The 15503-nt window shown below is 40.8% G+C and overlaps 1 protein-coding gene across 4 annotated transcripts in view; it reads right to left on the reverse strand.

Moving 5' to 3' along the window:
- Window positions 1-11518: 11518 nt before the first annotated feature.
- Window positions 11519-15503, reverse strand: part of LOC140122049 (cytochrome P450 2J2-like) — a 46892-nt gene continuing 42907 nt past the window's right edge. For all 4 annotated transcript variants that reach the window (XM_072142422.1, XM_072142421.1, XM_072142420.1 and 1 more), the window contains 2 exons: window positions 13399-13540; window positions 11519-12033 (listed from right to left, as the gene is read on the reverse strand). In XM_072142422.1, the coding sequence (XP_071998523.1) occupies window positions 11855-12033; window positions 13399-13540 (321 nt within the window). In that variant the 3' untranslated portion in view covers window positions 11519-11854. The remainder of the gene's footprint in view (window positions 12034-13398; window positions 13541-15503) is intronic.

Genomic DNA, 15503 nt, shown 5'->3' on the forward strand with positions numbered 1-15503 from the left:
TATTAGCTCTGGCTGAGCTGGATGAACTGGGTCAAAAAATTGAACAACAGAATGTAAAAAAATTAAACATTCCTAATTCCCAGTTTTATCCCGTCCAGTCCAGAGCTTTATCTATGGACCGATACCAGGAGGTTATCGAACGAGACCTAAAAAAATTACATGATGCCTGTTCCTCCAGCAACTCTAAAAATAAACCCAACCTTAACCACACACAGCGTCAGGCCCTAAAAGAACTCGAGGAAGATACGTCCCGCGTCATAAAAATGGCAGATAAGGGCGGCTGTGTGGTGGTAATGGATTTGGAAACATATACAAACCAAGTACAAATTATGCTGGGGGACCAGGCATCCTTTGTCAAATTGTCGGGGGACCCTACTAAAATGTATTCTAAATTGTTAACACAAATCTTGGAGGATGGGGATGGATTGGGTGTGTTTTCCGCTAAAGAAAGAGAATTTCTGGAGGTCTCTCATCCCACTATGCCCACACTACATGCCCTCCCCAAGGTACATAAAAAAATTAATCCCCCCCCTATGCGCCCTATTATATCAGGCATAGGATCTCTGAATGAACATGCCTGTGAATGGCTGGATTTACAACTCCAGCCATTAGTTAAGAGAATACCGGGATATATTCAGGACACAAGAGATGTCTTGAGATCAATGGATACGATGGAATGGTCCCCTGAATTTTCCTGGGTGGGATGTGACGTTGTCTCCCTATATACCAGTATACCTCATTTGATTGCTATGGAGGCATTAAATCATCATTTGGATAGATATACTTCGTATGAACCCAATCACAAACTAATCATTAAGGAATTAACATGGTATCTTATGACCCACAATTTTTTTTCTTTTAACAATTCTTATTATTTACAGATTTGTGGGGTTTCAATGGGGGCCAAATATTCCCCTTCACTAGCCAATCTGGTCATGGCTTATTGGGAGGAGAAATATATCTATACCGACAACAATCCGTTTTTGGGTTCGGTGCACTGGTATGGCAGATACATCGACGACCTCCTGATAATCTGGGGGGGCGATGTGTCTGCCATACCGGTGTTTATCGAATACATCAATGACAATCCTCTCAATCTACGATTCACTCATTGTGTCAATGACAGTGAGATGGTTTTTCTTGACTTACATTTGACTATCGGTGAGATGGGGAACATCGAGACACACACACATCGTAAGGAGACATCTGGTAACACCATCCTTCATGCTCATAGTTCTCACCCACTACACACCGTCAAAAGTATTCCGGTGGGGGAACTCATCAGAGCCAAAAGAAACTGCAGTACCACCCACCATTACGACATCGAAGCTGATAATATCATATGTAGATTAAAACAGAGAAACTACCCGGGATCGATGTTGGGCAGAGCTAGAGATATAACAAACAAAAGAAACCGTAAACAACTTTTGCACAGCAAACCCACGGTCACTCCATCTGATACATCCACAGATATTCCTTATGTGACATTGCAATTTAGTAACCAATACTTTCAGATCAAACATATTATAGAAAAAAATTTACCTATTCTGATGGAAGATGAAAAATTGGCTAACATTTTGCAACAAGGATGCAGGGTAGTGTCAAGGAGATCACCAACACTGGGTAATCACATATCCCCCAGTATGTTGCGTGACCCTTCAACAAACAGAACCCACACATGGCTCAATACCAAGGGTTTTTATAAATGTGGAACCTACCCGTGTATAACATGTGGTTATGTGAAAAACACTAAAACATTCACAAATACGGATGGTTCCTCGACATTTCACATTAAAAAACATCTCAACTGCAATAGCAAATATATTATATACATTATCAAATGCAATATTTGCAATGTGATGTACATAGGGTGTACTATCAGGAAATTCAAAGAGAGATTTACTGAGCATCTCAGAGATATTAATAAGAAAGAACTATATAACAAAAAAAACATCTCTGGTGCAGTTAGACATTTTTTAGAAAAACATCAGGGGAACACATCAAGCCTAGAAACATATGCTATTGAACAAGTCCAGGGACCAAAAGGAGGTGGTGACAGACACAAAGCATTAAGAGATAGAGAAGCTTTTTGGATTTTCTATCTGGACACACGAGTACCTAGAGGATTAAATTACAAACATGAATTCTTGTTTCATTATTGAATGCAGATTATGTTCCCCATCTTATTTACCATCATACAACAACAATAAAAAATAAAAAATAATAATAAACAATAAACAATAAATTAAAATATAAAAATGCAAGTAAATAATTTGAATAAATCCCTTTTCTGCATTACTTAAATTTGAATTTACACCCTGTAAGTTATATAATACATACCTATTGGGTGACCTGTAATCGAAAATAACTATGTATTTCCTCCCCCCCTCACAGTATACATTTTTATCAATATTTCATGTCTTAAACGATACAACTATTGATTGGGGTACAACTTACTTGTGTTGTCCAGCTATCATGTCGCGATGAATTGGTCCGTTGCAACTTTCATCTCGACGTTATGGTGGACCGTTACAGCACGATCTGGTGATCATGTGATATTTCGGTATCACGTGACAGCTTGATCATGAGATATTTCGATATAGCATGACAATTTGTGATCCGACTCAGCGCCTGAGTTCTGTTTTCTATTTTTATAATTTTCCTATAACAAGTCGCATGAAGATTGTCTCTGTACACGAGTTTATGTTTAAAGATCTTTTTCCAATAATGATATACATTTGTTTTATATGTTGGTAATTTTAGGGTTAACCAAACACAAGGGCGTTTACCGGAAATACACCGACCACGTCATTTTGGTTCAGGTATATACTTCTAACCCTTTTGCAGTTATATTTGTGCCATGACTAAGGGTGCGTACAGCACCTGAAACGCGTAGGCTTGATCCCGCACTTTGTAATGACTGGTGTTGCCATTGGGTTGTCATCTTTTTTAATCAAAAAGAAAATAAAGATTGAACAAGATTTTAAATGAGCCCCGCCGGTGCCGGAGTGAATTTGTTTTTTTCCTAAGAAAAACATATAATTTGTCCAGCTGGATCAGGATTCCTCAGTATGGGCGGCAGGAGCTCCGCGCCGTGCTTCCTCTCACATCAGTGACCAGGCCACGCCCCCCGTAAATCCACTCTTTACTTTGTCTTCCAACTGCAAAATATCATTATTTGCAAAAGGATTCTTCCATTTTACTGCTATGGGCACAAACACTTTATCTGGCCTTTTCCATTCCATTTTTATGAGGGACGAGAGGTTTTCATTTTCTGGGAACACTTTCTTCCTTCTTTCCCCTAGTCCAGGGGTAGGGAACCTACGGCTCGGGAGCCAGATTTGGCTCTTTTGTTGGCTGCATCTGGCTCTCTGTCAGATCTTTAACCCCTTAAGGACGCAGCCTGTTTGCAGGTTAAGGCTCGCAACTTTTTTTTGAAATTTGACCAGTGTCTCTTCCTGTGGTAATAACTTTTGAACGCTGTTACTTATCAAAGCGATTCTGAGATTGTTTTTTCCCCACATGTTGTACTTCATTTTAGTGGTAAATTTTGGCTGATAAGTTTTGCGTTTATTTACAAAAAAAGGGAAAAAATGATGAATTTTTAGAAAAATTTGCCATTTTCGAAATTCAAAATCACCGCGTTTTCAGGCAGATAGATTTACCACCTAAATAACTTGCAGAATAACATTTCCCATTTGTCTACTTTACATTTTCATAATTTTTGAAATGTTTGGATAATTTATTTTGACGTCACGCGGCTTACAAATCGAATAGCGATTTTCCGTATTTTCGGAATTGACTATTTTGGGGATAAATACTGTTTGAAATCAAATTTTACATATTTAGCAACAAAACCCCCTATATAACCAACCCATTTTCAAATCTGCACCCCTCAAACTATCAGAAACAGCATTTACAAAGATTATTAACCCCTTGAGATCTTCATAGTAATTGAATCAAAATGGCGGTGAAATTTAGAAATTTCAAATTTATCAAATTTTGTCGGTTATACGTTCATTTAGCCCTAAAATTTACACATTTCCAAAAGAGAAAAAGAGAAAACTCACCATAAAATTTGTTCTACAATTTCTCCTGAGTGCAGCGACCCTCCACACGGGGCCGTTACTTGTGTTATGGGCGCACAGCGAGGCGCAGAAGGGAAGGAGCACCCTGCAGCTGCCAGGATTTTAGTTTTCTGGTTGCCCCCTTTTGAAGGCTATAAAATTTTCGCTTTTCCGTTATTTGGGCCATGTGACGGCATTTTTTTTGCGGGACGAGATGCTTTTTCCAGTGTTACCATTTTGGGGTTGGTATCACCTATTGTTGAAAATTTTGGAACTTTTTTTGAGGTCATGAGTAGAAAAGCATCAATTCTGTACTGGATTTTTTACTTTTTTTTTTTTCCGTGTTCACCATATATCCTAATAATCCTGTTATCTTTATTCTATGGGTCGATACGATTACGGGGATACCAGACATGAATATTTTTTCTTATGTTTTACTAAATTTGCCAAATAAAACCCTAATGTGGGGAAAAATCTATCATTTTTGCATCGCCGTCTTCCAAGTGGCATAACATTGTTACGTTTTTGGCTACAGAGCTGGTTGATGGCTTGTTTTTTGCGGGACATGTTGTTCTTTGCAACAATATCATTCTGGAGTACATATGTTTTGTTGATCACTTTTTATTGCATTTTTAGTGGGATATAATAGGTAAAAATCATAATTTTTGGCGGGTTTTTGACGTTTTTTTTTTACGGCGTTCATCATATGGGTTCAATAGTTATTTAGTTTTATTCTATGGATTATTACGGACGCGGTGATACTATATATGTGGGGTTTGTGTTATGATTTAGACTTTTTTGAGCGTTATGTGTCTCTTTATATGTTTTGGGGCTTATGGGCATTTTTAGTGATTTATAAAGTAATTTTTTATTGAAAAACATTATTTTTTACATTTTTTTACATGATCCACCATGGGATATGAACAAGCAATCATCTGATTGCTTGTTCTTGATAATACTCTGCAATACTAATGTATTGCAGGGTATTATCAGTGCCAGCCTATGCAGATGCATAGGCTGACACTTTGCCTTTAAGATGACGTCACAGACGCCATCTTAAAGGTAAACCCTCCAGGCTTCTCTGGGGTCCCGATCGGACCCCAGAGGAGCCAAAACAGCGATCGGCCCCCCCGAAAACGGTGCGGGGGGGGCGATCGTGGGGTAAAGACCCCCAGAAGGCATGTTAAATGCTGCGGTCGCGTTGACCGCGGCATTTAACGGGTTAAACACCCGCGATCGGAGCCCACTCCGACCGCGGGTGATAGCCGGGGATGTCAACGGTAGATTACCGTTGAAATCCCGCGGCTAACGATGCCGGTTCGGCTGCTATACAGCGCTGAACCGGCATCGTCTCTGCGCAGTAGCTGTACTGCGCTGAGCGCTATTCGCGGGACTCAGCGCAGTACAGCTACGGCGCAGAGCGCTAAGGGGTTAATAAATAGTGATGGCTGCTGTGTGTCTTAGACTGATCACTGGACACAGGGAGCGATGTTACCGCTGCCTACGTCCTTTGTACGACCCAGGTGCCATCGTCTAAGTCTGGGTTCTTTTTTTTTTGGCTGTGGCTACCTATCTACTGGGGGTATGTGCTGGGACTACCTATCTACTGGTCTGGGGTCACAATGGGAGGTCAACCCTTGGGAAGGAAACACTGTGGAAAGCTTCCTCATAGGCATGAAGCACTAAGATCCGACGGGCAATGCTGGGAACCGCCGGTCTTTATAGCAACCCGGGAAGTGGGCAGCTCCAAACAGCGGCGCACTGGCCCTTTAAATCTGCGAGTACCGGCGTGCACGTGCTGGCCTGCCGGGACGGGAGCCGGAAAGTGGTGAGTTGAGTGAGCTTGGAAAGGGGAACCGCCACGGAGAGGGGTGCGAGACCTAGATCGCAGGGGCACCCATGACACTGGGGTTACCCATCTGCTTGGGGACATGTGCATATGGTACGGCTGTTATGGAATAACATTTTAAAATATGTGGCGTTCATGGCTCTCTCAGCCAAAACGGTTCCTGACCCCTGCCCTAGTCCCTGAAACATAATATCCTGTATTGATCTATGTTGCTTTTCTTCTTCCAATTCCATTGTGGCTCTTACTAATTTAATTAAATGATCCACATCTTCAGCTGGAAAAAAGCCGTCTACCTGACCTATCGTCTTCCCCAGAATCCGAGATCGAATCTAAGTCTGATTCCTCCCCCTAACAGTCTGACTTTCTTGAGGTGGAAGGGGAGCCTGGGGGTCCTGTCATCCTTTTAGAGGTTTTGCATGATCTATGTGCCTCTTTCTGGATGAAGAGATGCATAGATTCAAACAGGGCTCCATGATCCTACGCTATGACCCGTTGAATGCACGACTCACATGTAAGCTTAGAATAGTGGCTGGCAAGCTTTCCTCACAGACTCTACATTCTTTATTCCTTTCTTTTCTAGTCGCCTTCTTACAAGGAGGCTCTTCCTTCTATAACAATCAAAAGAATTCAGAAGAATTATCAGACAAGGCCCGGTAACGGCTGTACTCAGCACCACAAAGCCCAACCCACCACCATACCGTAGAGTCATCCGATCGCTCCCTTTCTTATTCTGAACTCATGACCAAGGTAAATAGGAAGATAGAGGCCCGTCGGAGGTGGGGCAGAGCCGCGCATATTGCTCTTAGAGCCGACCGACATCTACATCCAGTCCAGCTCCAAGACCTGCTCCACACCCAAGACTTCTTCCGCTCAGCTTCTACGGTATCTGGCACTGCCTACAGGCCTCCAGCTACGCTGCCAGGGATCCACACGGCCCTAAGGGTAGGCAAGACTAATGCACCCTTTCATCCGACAGTGGACAGAGCTACCGAAAGCCTCACTGAGGCTGCAGTCACAGGAAACCACTGAGGATGTTGCGGTGAAAGGGAAAAAAATGTTTCCGATTTCCTAAAGCCTTAGACTTTTGAAGGCAGAGATTATGTGATCCAGCTAATAAGACTGATCTTCAATATCACTACCATGTGTGCTGGGGTATAGAGCATACTGTTAGCCTGTGCTACCAATAAGACTGTTCATCTTCAATATCACTACCATCTATTCTCTGAGATAGAACATCTATATAACATGTTCTGTTGGACTGTTAAACTCTTTAAACCCTGACATCGTTCCTTTAAGGCTTTAAGCCTGTGGCCTCTTTTGTGATATATTAATATTCATCTAAGATTATTCCTGTATGGTGTATATAAACTGATGGCGAACATACTAAATGGCCATCTCTGTCCCCAGGTATAGCGTCTTATAACCTGTGATACCACAGGTCCATCCTTCTCTATCTTCTGGCTTATTTAATATATATATTTATTATATAAAATTATTTTTACCTATTGACTCCCACAAAAAATGCATTAACAAGTGATCAACAAACATATGTACTCCAGAATGATACTGTTGCAAAGTACAACATGTCCCGGAAAAAACAAGCCACCGTACAGCTCTGTAGCCAAAAATGTAAAAATGTTATGCCACTTGGATGACGGCGATGCAAAAATGGTAGATTTTTTTTCCCCACGTTAGGTTTTACTGAATTTGCCAAATAAAACCCTAAGAAAAATATTCATGTGTGGTATCTGCGTATTTGTATCGACCCATAGAATAAAGATAACATGATTATTAGGCTATACGGTGAACACAGGGGGGTGGAGTAAAAAAATCCAGTACAGAATTGATGCTTTTCTACTCCTGACCTAAAAAAAAAAAAGTTCCTAAATTTTCAACAGTAGGGGATACCAACCCCAAAATGGTAACACTGGAAAAAGCATCTCGTCCCGAAAATAAAATAAAAAAAATCGTCAAATGGCCCCAATAACGAAGAAGTAAAAATTTTATAGCCTGCAAATGGGCCAATGAGGAAACTAAAATCCTGGCAGCTGCACGTCCCTCCTCCTCTTTTGTGCCTCGCTGTTTGCCAATAAAACAAGTCACGGCCACATGAGGGGGTCTCTGTACTTGGGAGAAATTGCATAACAAATTGTATGGTGGTTTTTTTTCTTTATCTTTTGGAAATGTGTAAATTTTAGGGCTAAATAAACTCATAACCGTCAAAATTTGACCTCCATTTTGATTCAATTACTATGAAGATCTCAAGGGGTTTATCTTCCTAAAAGCCGTTTCTGATAGTTTGTGGGGTGCAGATTTAAAATGGGTTGGTTATATAGGGTGCTTTTAATGCTGAATATGTAAAATTTCATTCAAAACAGTATTTATCCCGTAAATAGTAAATACAGAAAATCGATAATCTATTTGTAAGCCGCGTGACATCAAAATAAATTATCCAGACATTTCAAAAATGATGAAAATGTAAAGTAAGACACATGGGAAATGTTATTCAGCAACTTATTTAGGTGGTCAATCTGCCTGAAAATGCAATGATTTTGAATTTCAAAAAGTGGCACATTTTTAAAAAAAAAATGTAAATAAACGCAAAACTTACAAGCCAAAATTTACCACTAAAATAAAGTACAACATGTGGAGAAGTAAAACAAACACAATCTCAGAATCGCTTTGATAAGTAACAGAGTTCAAAAGTTATAACCATATAAAGAGACGCATGTCAAAATCCAAAAAGTGGGACTGAGCCTTAAGCTGTAAAATGGCTGCGTCCTTAAGGGGTTAAACCCTCAAAGCATTTTGCCTGAACCGGCAGGACTGTAAACATATGCAAAATTAAGATGAAATGCGTATATATTTGGTAGCATATTTTTTTTTTTAGCCTTTGACAAATAACCGGCTACAATCTCACTCAATGCTCTGGCCACTAGTCATAAGCTCCGGAGTTGGGGAACTCCTCACCGCATTGTTTCCTTCAGGCCTCTCCCATAGAAGTCCTTTTTCCATGTATCTTGATCTCATAGCACTATCAATTTGGCTCTCAATTTATCTTGTCTGGAAATGTGCCCCTATCAAACGTTAACATCTGGATTCCTAAAATAAATCAAGCACTACACAAGGAATCTGAGGCGCCAGCGAACTTTACTGGGTGGGTGAATACGTCGAAAATATTTATAAAATCTGCCAATTTACCAAAAATGGCACAAATATAACAGATAAAAAAGTGAAAACTAAGATAAATGACTGTTGTTTAACTTGGTAATTTTTGGGAGGAAGTTGATGAGGAAAGAACATTTTAGCTGATAAAGCTCTTTAAAAGGGTTTTTTTAAAGGGCACCTACCACCACAAATCTACCTATAAAGGTAGATTGGGTGGTAGGTGCATCAATGGGACGTGAGGATAGCCCTTTTAAGGGCTAATCCTCACGTTCCCTCACTTTTTTGGTAACTTTTATTCCACATATACTTAAATTTACTTATGCGGCTACCGGGGCGTGGAGTAGCCGCATATGAGATTACATGAGGCGGCTACTCCACGCCCCGGTACCCACTTTACCCCTCCTACTCACCCATCTTCGGCGCGCAGCTCCACGTAGCTTCGCGCCCTCGTCCGGCGACCCTGCCGTCTGCGCATGCGCAGAAGAGCAGGCCCGCGCGGTCACTGCTCCGAAACAGGCGCGGGCCTGCTCTTCTGCGCATGCGCAGACGGCAGGGTCGCCGGACGAGGGCGCGCAGCTACGCGGAGCTGCGCGCCGAAGATGGGTGAGTAGGAGGGGTAAAGTGGGTACCGGGGCGTGGAGTAGCCGCCTCATGTAATCTCATATGCGGCTACTCCACGCCCCGGTAGCCGCATAAGTAAATTTAAATATATGTGGAATAAAAGTTACCAAAAAAGTGAGGGGACGTGAGGATTAGCCCTTAAAAGGGCTATCCTCACTTCCCATTGATGCACCTACCACCCAATCTACCTTTATAGGTAGATTTGTGGTGGTAGGTTTCCTTTAATGTTTTGGACATATCCCTTTAGAGGGCTATATCATAAAACAAGAAATTAGGAAATCGATTAAAAGAAAGACTTGGGCAGGGGCTAAGATGAGACCAATAGGTCTGGCCAACTGTGATCCTATCCACCTAAAAAGAGGGAATAAAGTACACTACAACCATGATACAGACTAAATGAGTAAACTTTATTGTGTTTAGTGCAATTCAGGAGGGAGAGGAGAAAAGAAAGTTCAAAGGCCGGCACTGCTCACACCAAAATAAATAAATACCTTCTGCAGACCAAAGACAGGAGACTGGGCATTAGGGAAAACAAAGCAGCCCAGGGTGCATGTCCAATATGTCCAGACAGATGAGGCAAAACAAAAGAGTGAAATGTGGCACTCACCGGAATGATGTGAAAATGCTTCCTTTATTATTGTAGAGGTACAGAGCAGAATGAGGAGCTGCCTCGCCAAGGCGACGGGCCGTTTTGCGTGCAAGCACGCTTTCACCATCAAGGCTTGAGAAAGCGTGCTTGCACATGAAACAGCCCGTCACCTTGGTGAGGCAGCTCCTCATTCTGCTCTGTACCTCTACAATAATAAAGGAAGCATTTTCACATCATTCCGGTGAGTGCCACATTTCACTCTTGTTTTGCCTTTATTGTGTTTAGTAACAAATTAAAACATAGATAAAAAGAGAATCTCAGGAGAGATATAAAACGAAACAGCACAGGTGGTTAGTCCACAGGGAACAATTGATTCAGTTAAGCAGAGTATCACAATATACAGTACATTAGACTATCTTCATAGTGCATCATACATATAAACACCTACTTGCAAACATCAACATGGCATACTCGAATTACGTCACAACGTGTAGCATCGTAAAATCATTAATAGTAAATCTATTGCAAGAGGGCAACCATGTGGAACATATTACCTGGCGTTACAAGCCCCCAACGCGCGTTTCAACCCACTGGTCTTTCTCAAGGGGTAAAGCATACACAAACACTCCAGGTATAAAAAACAATTCTGGCCAATGAACAAATAGGATTCAGTAAGTGGCGTAAGATTACCTGTGTTTATGGCGCACGCTCAGACGCATGTGTCAGGTCAACAGCGGAGTAGGGTGCGTGACGTCTGGAGGGGCGGCATCGATCTGGCCAACTGTCTGGATCAGTAGGTGTTGGTACGTAGGTATTAATTGGGCTGCAGTTCAGTTGGTGAACAGAAAATCTGTATGATGCAAGGATTTATTGCACTGGTCCAAAACTGCTGACTTGAAAGTGATGACTTTTCAAATTTAGTAGATCTCAATCCAGTCAAGTATCTGGGCAATATTGTTAAAATTACAAAAAAAGATACTTGCATATCACAGTTTGCAGTAAGCAGGATATGCTGCTTATGTATAGCTGCACACCTTTAGAGACCTTGTAGAGTCCATGTCCTTGTTAGCACAAGGGAGATATATACAGGCGGTCCCCTACTTAAGGACACCCGACTTACAGACAACCCATAGTTACAGACAGACCCCTCTGCCCACTGTGACCTCTGGTGAAGCTTTCTGGATGCTTTACTATAGCCCCAGACTGCAATGATCAGCTGTAAGGTGTCTGTAATGAAGCTTTATTGATAATCCTTGGTCCCATTACAGCAAAAATTTTGAAACTCCAATTGTCACTGGGACAAAAGAAAAAAAATTGTCCAGAACTTCAATTATAAAATATACAGTTTCGACTTACATACAAATTCAACTTAAGAACAAACCTCCAGACCCTATCTTGTATGTAACCCGGGGACTGCCTGTATAATATAAGGTAGTTAGCTTTTATTGGTATAAATTATTGGTCATAACTCATGGGGAAAATAGTGATAGCTTGTGGATATTTCCCTTAGAACATGAATAAAACAATGACTAACATCATAGATACTGTCAAATGTTCTACCTAACGGGGGATAGGACAAATTTTATAAGCATGTGGTAGATATGTAGTCCCATAAATTCCATCCATGTTAACTTCAGTCACTCCTTTAGGAAGCTGAAAGCTTAAAGTCTTCAGGAGGCTAGTGAAGAATATAAATAGCTCAGTCCTGGCCATTTGTTCTCCCATACAATTGCGGTGACCTGCCAAGAAATGGGGTAAATATAATCTTTAAAAAGTGATCAATTGACATCAATTTTATCTTAAATGGGGTTTCTAATCAAAATACTTTTTTTTAAATGTTCAGTTGACATAGAGGGTCCTACATAAAACCATGATGTCCACGAGACACCCCAGCAAAATAGGACATTTGGAAAGGTGCAAGGTCACCCAGATGTTTAACCCCTTAAAAACGCAGCCTTTTTCGCTCATTTTTTGATTCCCACCTTCAAAAATGTATCACTTTTTCATTTTTTTGTGTACCGAGCTGTGTGAGGGCTTATTTTATGCATTACAAATTATACTACTCAGTGACATTTATTATTCCATGCCGTGTACAGGAAAAATTCCAAATATAGTGAAAAAACTAATTTGCGCCATTTTCTTGTGTGCTGTTTTTATGACTTTCACTGTGCGCTCCAAATGATACATGTACTTTATTCTTTGGTTCAGTCCGATCACAGTGATACCAAATTTATATACCGTAGCTTCTATTCTGTTTTAACACATTTTCACAAAAACAATGGGGCACAATTACTTACCTGTGCGAGTCGCGATCCCTGCAGATCCACGTAGATCATTCGCCCCATATCCTGCATATGTCGCTCCCCGCTCAGATCCGCCAGAGTTCACCTTCTTCCCGATGCATGTACTGTATATACTCGTGTATAAGCCGAGTTTTTCAGCACAAAAAATGTGCCGAAAAACCTGACCTCGGCTTATACACGAGTCAAAGTAATACTCATCCTCTTTGTGTGTGGTTGTGTTCAATTGCAAATGAGACCCCCAGGGGTTGTTATTTAGTTGTTTGAGAAATAGGGTGGCAACGGTAGTTGCCTGTCCAAATACAAACGAACAAATCTTGGATATATCTACGGTAGATGTGCTTGTATTTTCTGAATGGGTGTTGAGATACAATGAAAATAGATTTGAAACTCCCCATAAATAGATTACCGTAGGAAGAGCTACTTCACACCTCAGTTGCTAAAGAACCTCATAGGTACACACCACATCAACAAAAGTAATCCTTTGCTTGCCTGCACCCATCTGCGTTCTACCATTTGCTGGATGGCGAAATAGCACACTCTAATTCTGTCTCTATCAGTACTGCTGTTTTGGTTGTCATTGGATACAATTATAAACTCAGTCCTATGGTCAGGCATATATTCCTGTATGCTCAGAATTCTCTCACATGAATGCAGATCTCCAGTACTGCAAGAGCAGGGAAAATGGGAGGAGGTACTTCCTGTCCGGGAGGGGTAGAGGTAACAAGCTTTTGCGACAATCACTACAGATAGTTTTCTTGCATTTATCTTACATTTATCTATTTTTAATAAGATTACGGTTACCTGCAGAAAATGGAAGGAACGCCTCATTGGGCTGAAAATTGCCTTCTTCATCCAAAAAGTTTGATGGATTGAATGTATCCGGGAATTTCCAGTGGTTTGGGTCCATACATGCAGAGGCCAGGTTAGCTATGATTATTGTACCCTAAGGAATTGGGAATCAAAATTATTAAAGATGTGAATAATTATTATATTATATAAGTGTTCAAATACATAAATGTCAGGGTCACTCTCAGGCCAATTATATGCATTAGTCAAGAAACCCATAGGAAGTGAAGAGACCACAGTGCTTGTCTGAGGACTGCAATCTTATTGGAGATATCCTTCTCAACCCCTTTGAGAAAAACTTTTGGTAATAGCAACTATAGTTTCCATAGTGGTGGTCTTTTTAGCTTTTACAAAGTTTCCCCCAAAATAGAGAAATGTATGGGTAGAGGTTTTAAAGATGCAGAAAAGAAGAAGTTTAGCACTACAATTGTATATTGTAGTCCATACTTCCAAAAATGGTATAATGTCATACTACATACTCTAATTCTCAGTTATTTATGGTGATATTTTTTAATCTGAACTGAAAATTCCAGTATAACATATTATATCATTTATCATCTGTAACATTCAGACTATAGTTCAACTGTACGGAATTCTATCTCCATAGAGTTCTTAAAAGTTTACTAAAATTCTACCACTACAGGAGTAAGTAGAGGCCGTCTTAAGGAAAACAGACTTACAGACGACCCCTATTTACAGACGAACCTCTTTGCCCACTGTGACCTCAGGTGAAGCTCTCAAGATGCTTTACTTTAGTCTCAGGCTGCAATGATATACTGTAAGGTGTCTGTAAGGAAGTTTTATTGATAATCCTTTTTCCCATGACAGCAAAAAATTTTGAAAATCCAATTATCACTGGGACAAAAAAAAGCTACAATTATAAAATATACCAGTTGCTACTTGCATGCAAATTCAACTTAAGGGGTTTGCCCATAAGAAAATTCTCAAATTTCAATCCCCCAGTGAAGTTTACACAATAAAGATAATTTTAACCCCTTACTTTACAATTTTACTCAGTTTTATTGCTGTTTTAGCTCTCATAACTCAGTGATGGTCAGTGTAGTGTCTGTGTGGGTGGGGACTCTAACCAGACTCTTCATGATTCCTCTAGTTCTGTGTGTTGACAATGTAGGTAGCTTATCAGGGGACAGGTTTATGTACATTTACATTTAGCTGCTGAACATTGTACTAGTACCTGACACTTAGAGAGAGAGGAGACAGATCAGAGATAAGATGATGAGATCAATAAGATGCATATTACACACAATGACAATCTCTGATCTGCAAACACACTGTCAGATTTGATGTGCCCCCTCCCCCCAGATAAAGAACTTATCTGCCTGTAACTTTCCTTATGCTATGATGTGTTGTTGTAGTTTTTGCTGGCAGGAAGTCAGTGTGTGTGAGCTCATCCTCAAAAGCAAGGGCGGGGGCCACAGCAGGGAACAGAGAGAAAAAAAAAACTGCTCAGTGCCAGACAAGATGTCAGACCTAAAGTCAGAAGGTTCCGGGGCTGATAGAGACAGGCTGGAATTATATCTGTAAAATGCTGTATTTCTGTTAACAGTAAATTAGAAAATATGTTCTTTTGTTATCCTAAGTACATTTAAGAATCTTGTCTTCATAGGAATACCCCATGTAAGAACCTGCCTGTATAGTAGATAGACTTATAGATTTACATTTCGGAAGCCTATAGCAGGGGCGTTGCTAGGGTGGTAAAAGATCCGGGGCACGGGCCCCAATGCATGTGTATGGCACTTTCAGTAATGCCCCCTCCTGTACATAACCCCCTCACATGTGGTTGTGCCAATAACAAGGTTACTTCTGGTATATACAGCTACAGAGAACAAAAGGAGAAATCCCCATCACCACATCTTATGTTCCTCATTGTCCCTACATCTTGGTTCCCTGGCAGTGTTATCCTGCTGCCGCCCCTAACAATCTCCCCAAATACTGTAAGGCAGCGCTCACACTTTGTCTTGCATTTAAACAAAACCAGGTGGGTGTTACCCATCACATGTGTATTACTGGAAAGCATATGTGATCAAACCAAGGCCTGT

This window comes from Engystomops pustulosus, chromosome 3, assembly GCF_040894005.1.
Source record: "Engystomops pustulosus chromosome 3, aEngPut4.maternal, whole genome shotgun sequence".
In the NCBI taxonomy this organism is placed as follows: domain Eukaryota; kingdom Metazoa; phylum Chordata; class Amphibia; order Anura; family Leptodactylidae; genus Engystomops; species Engystomops pustulosus.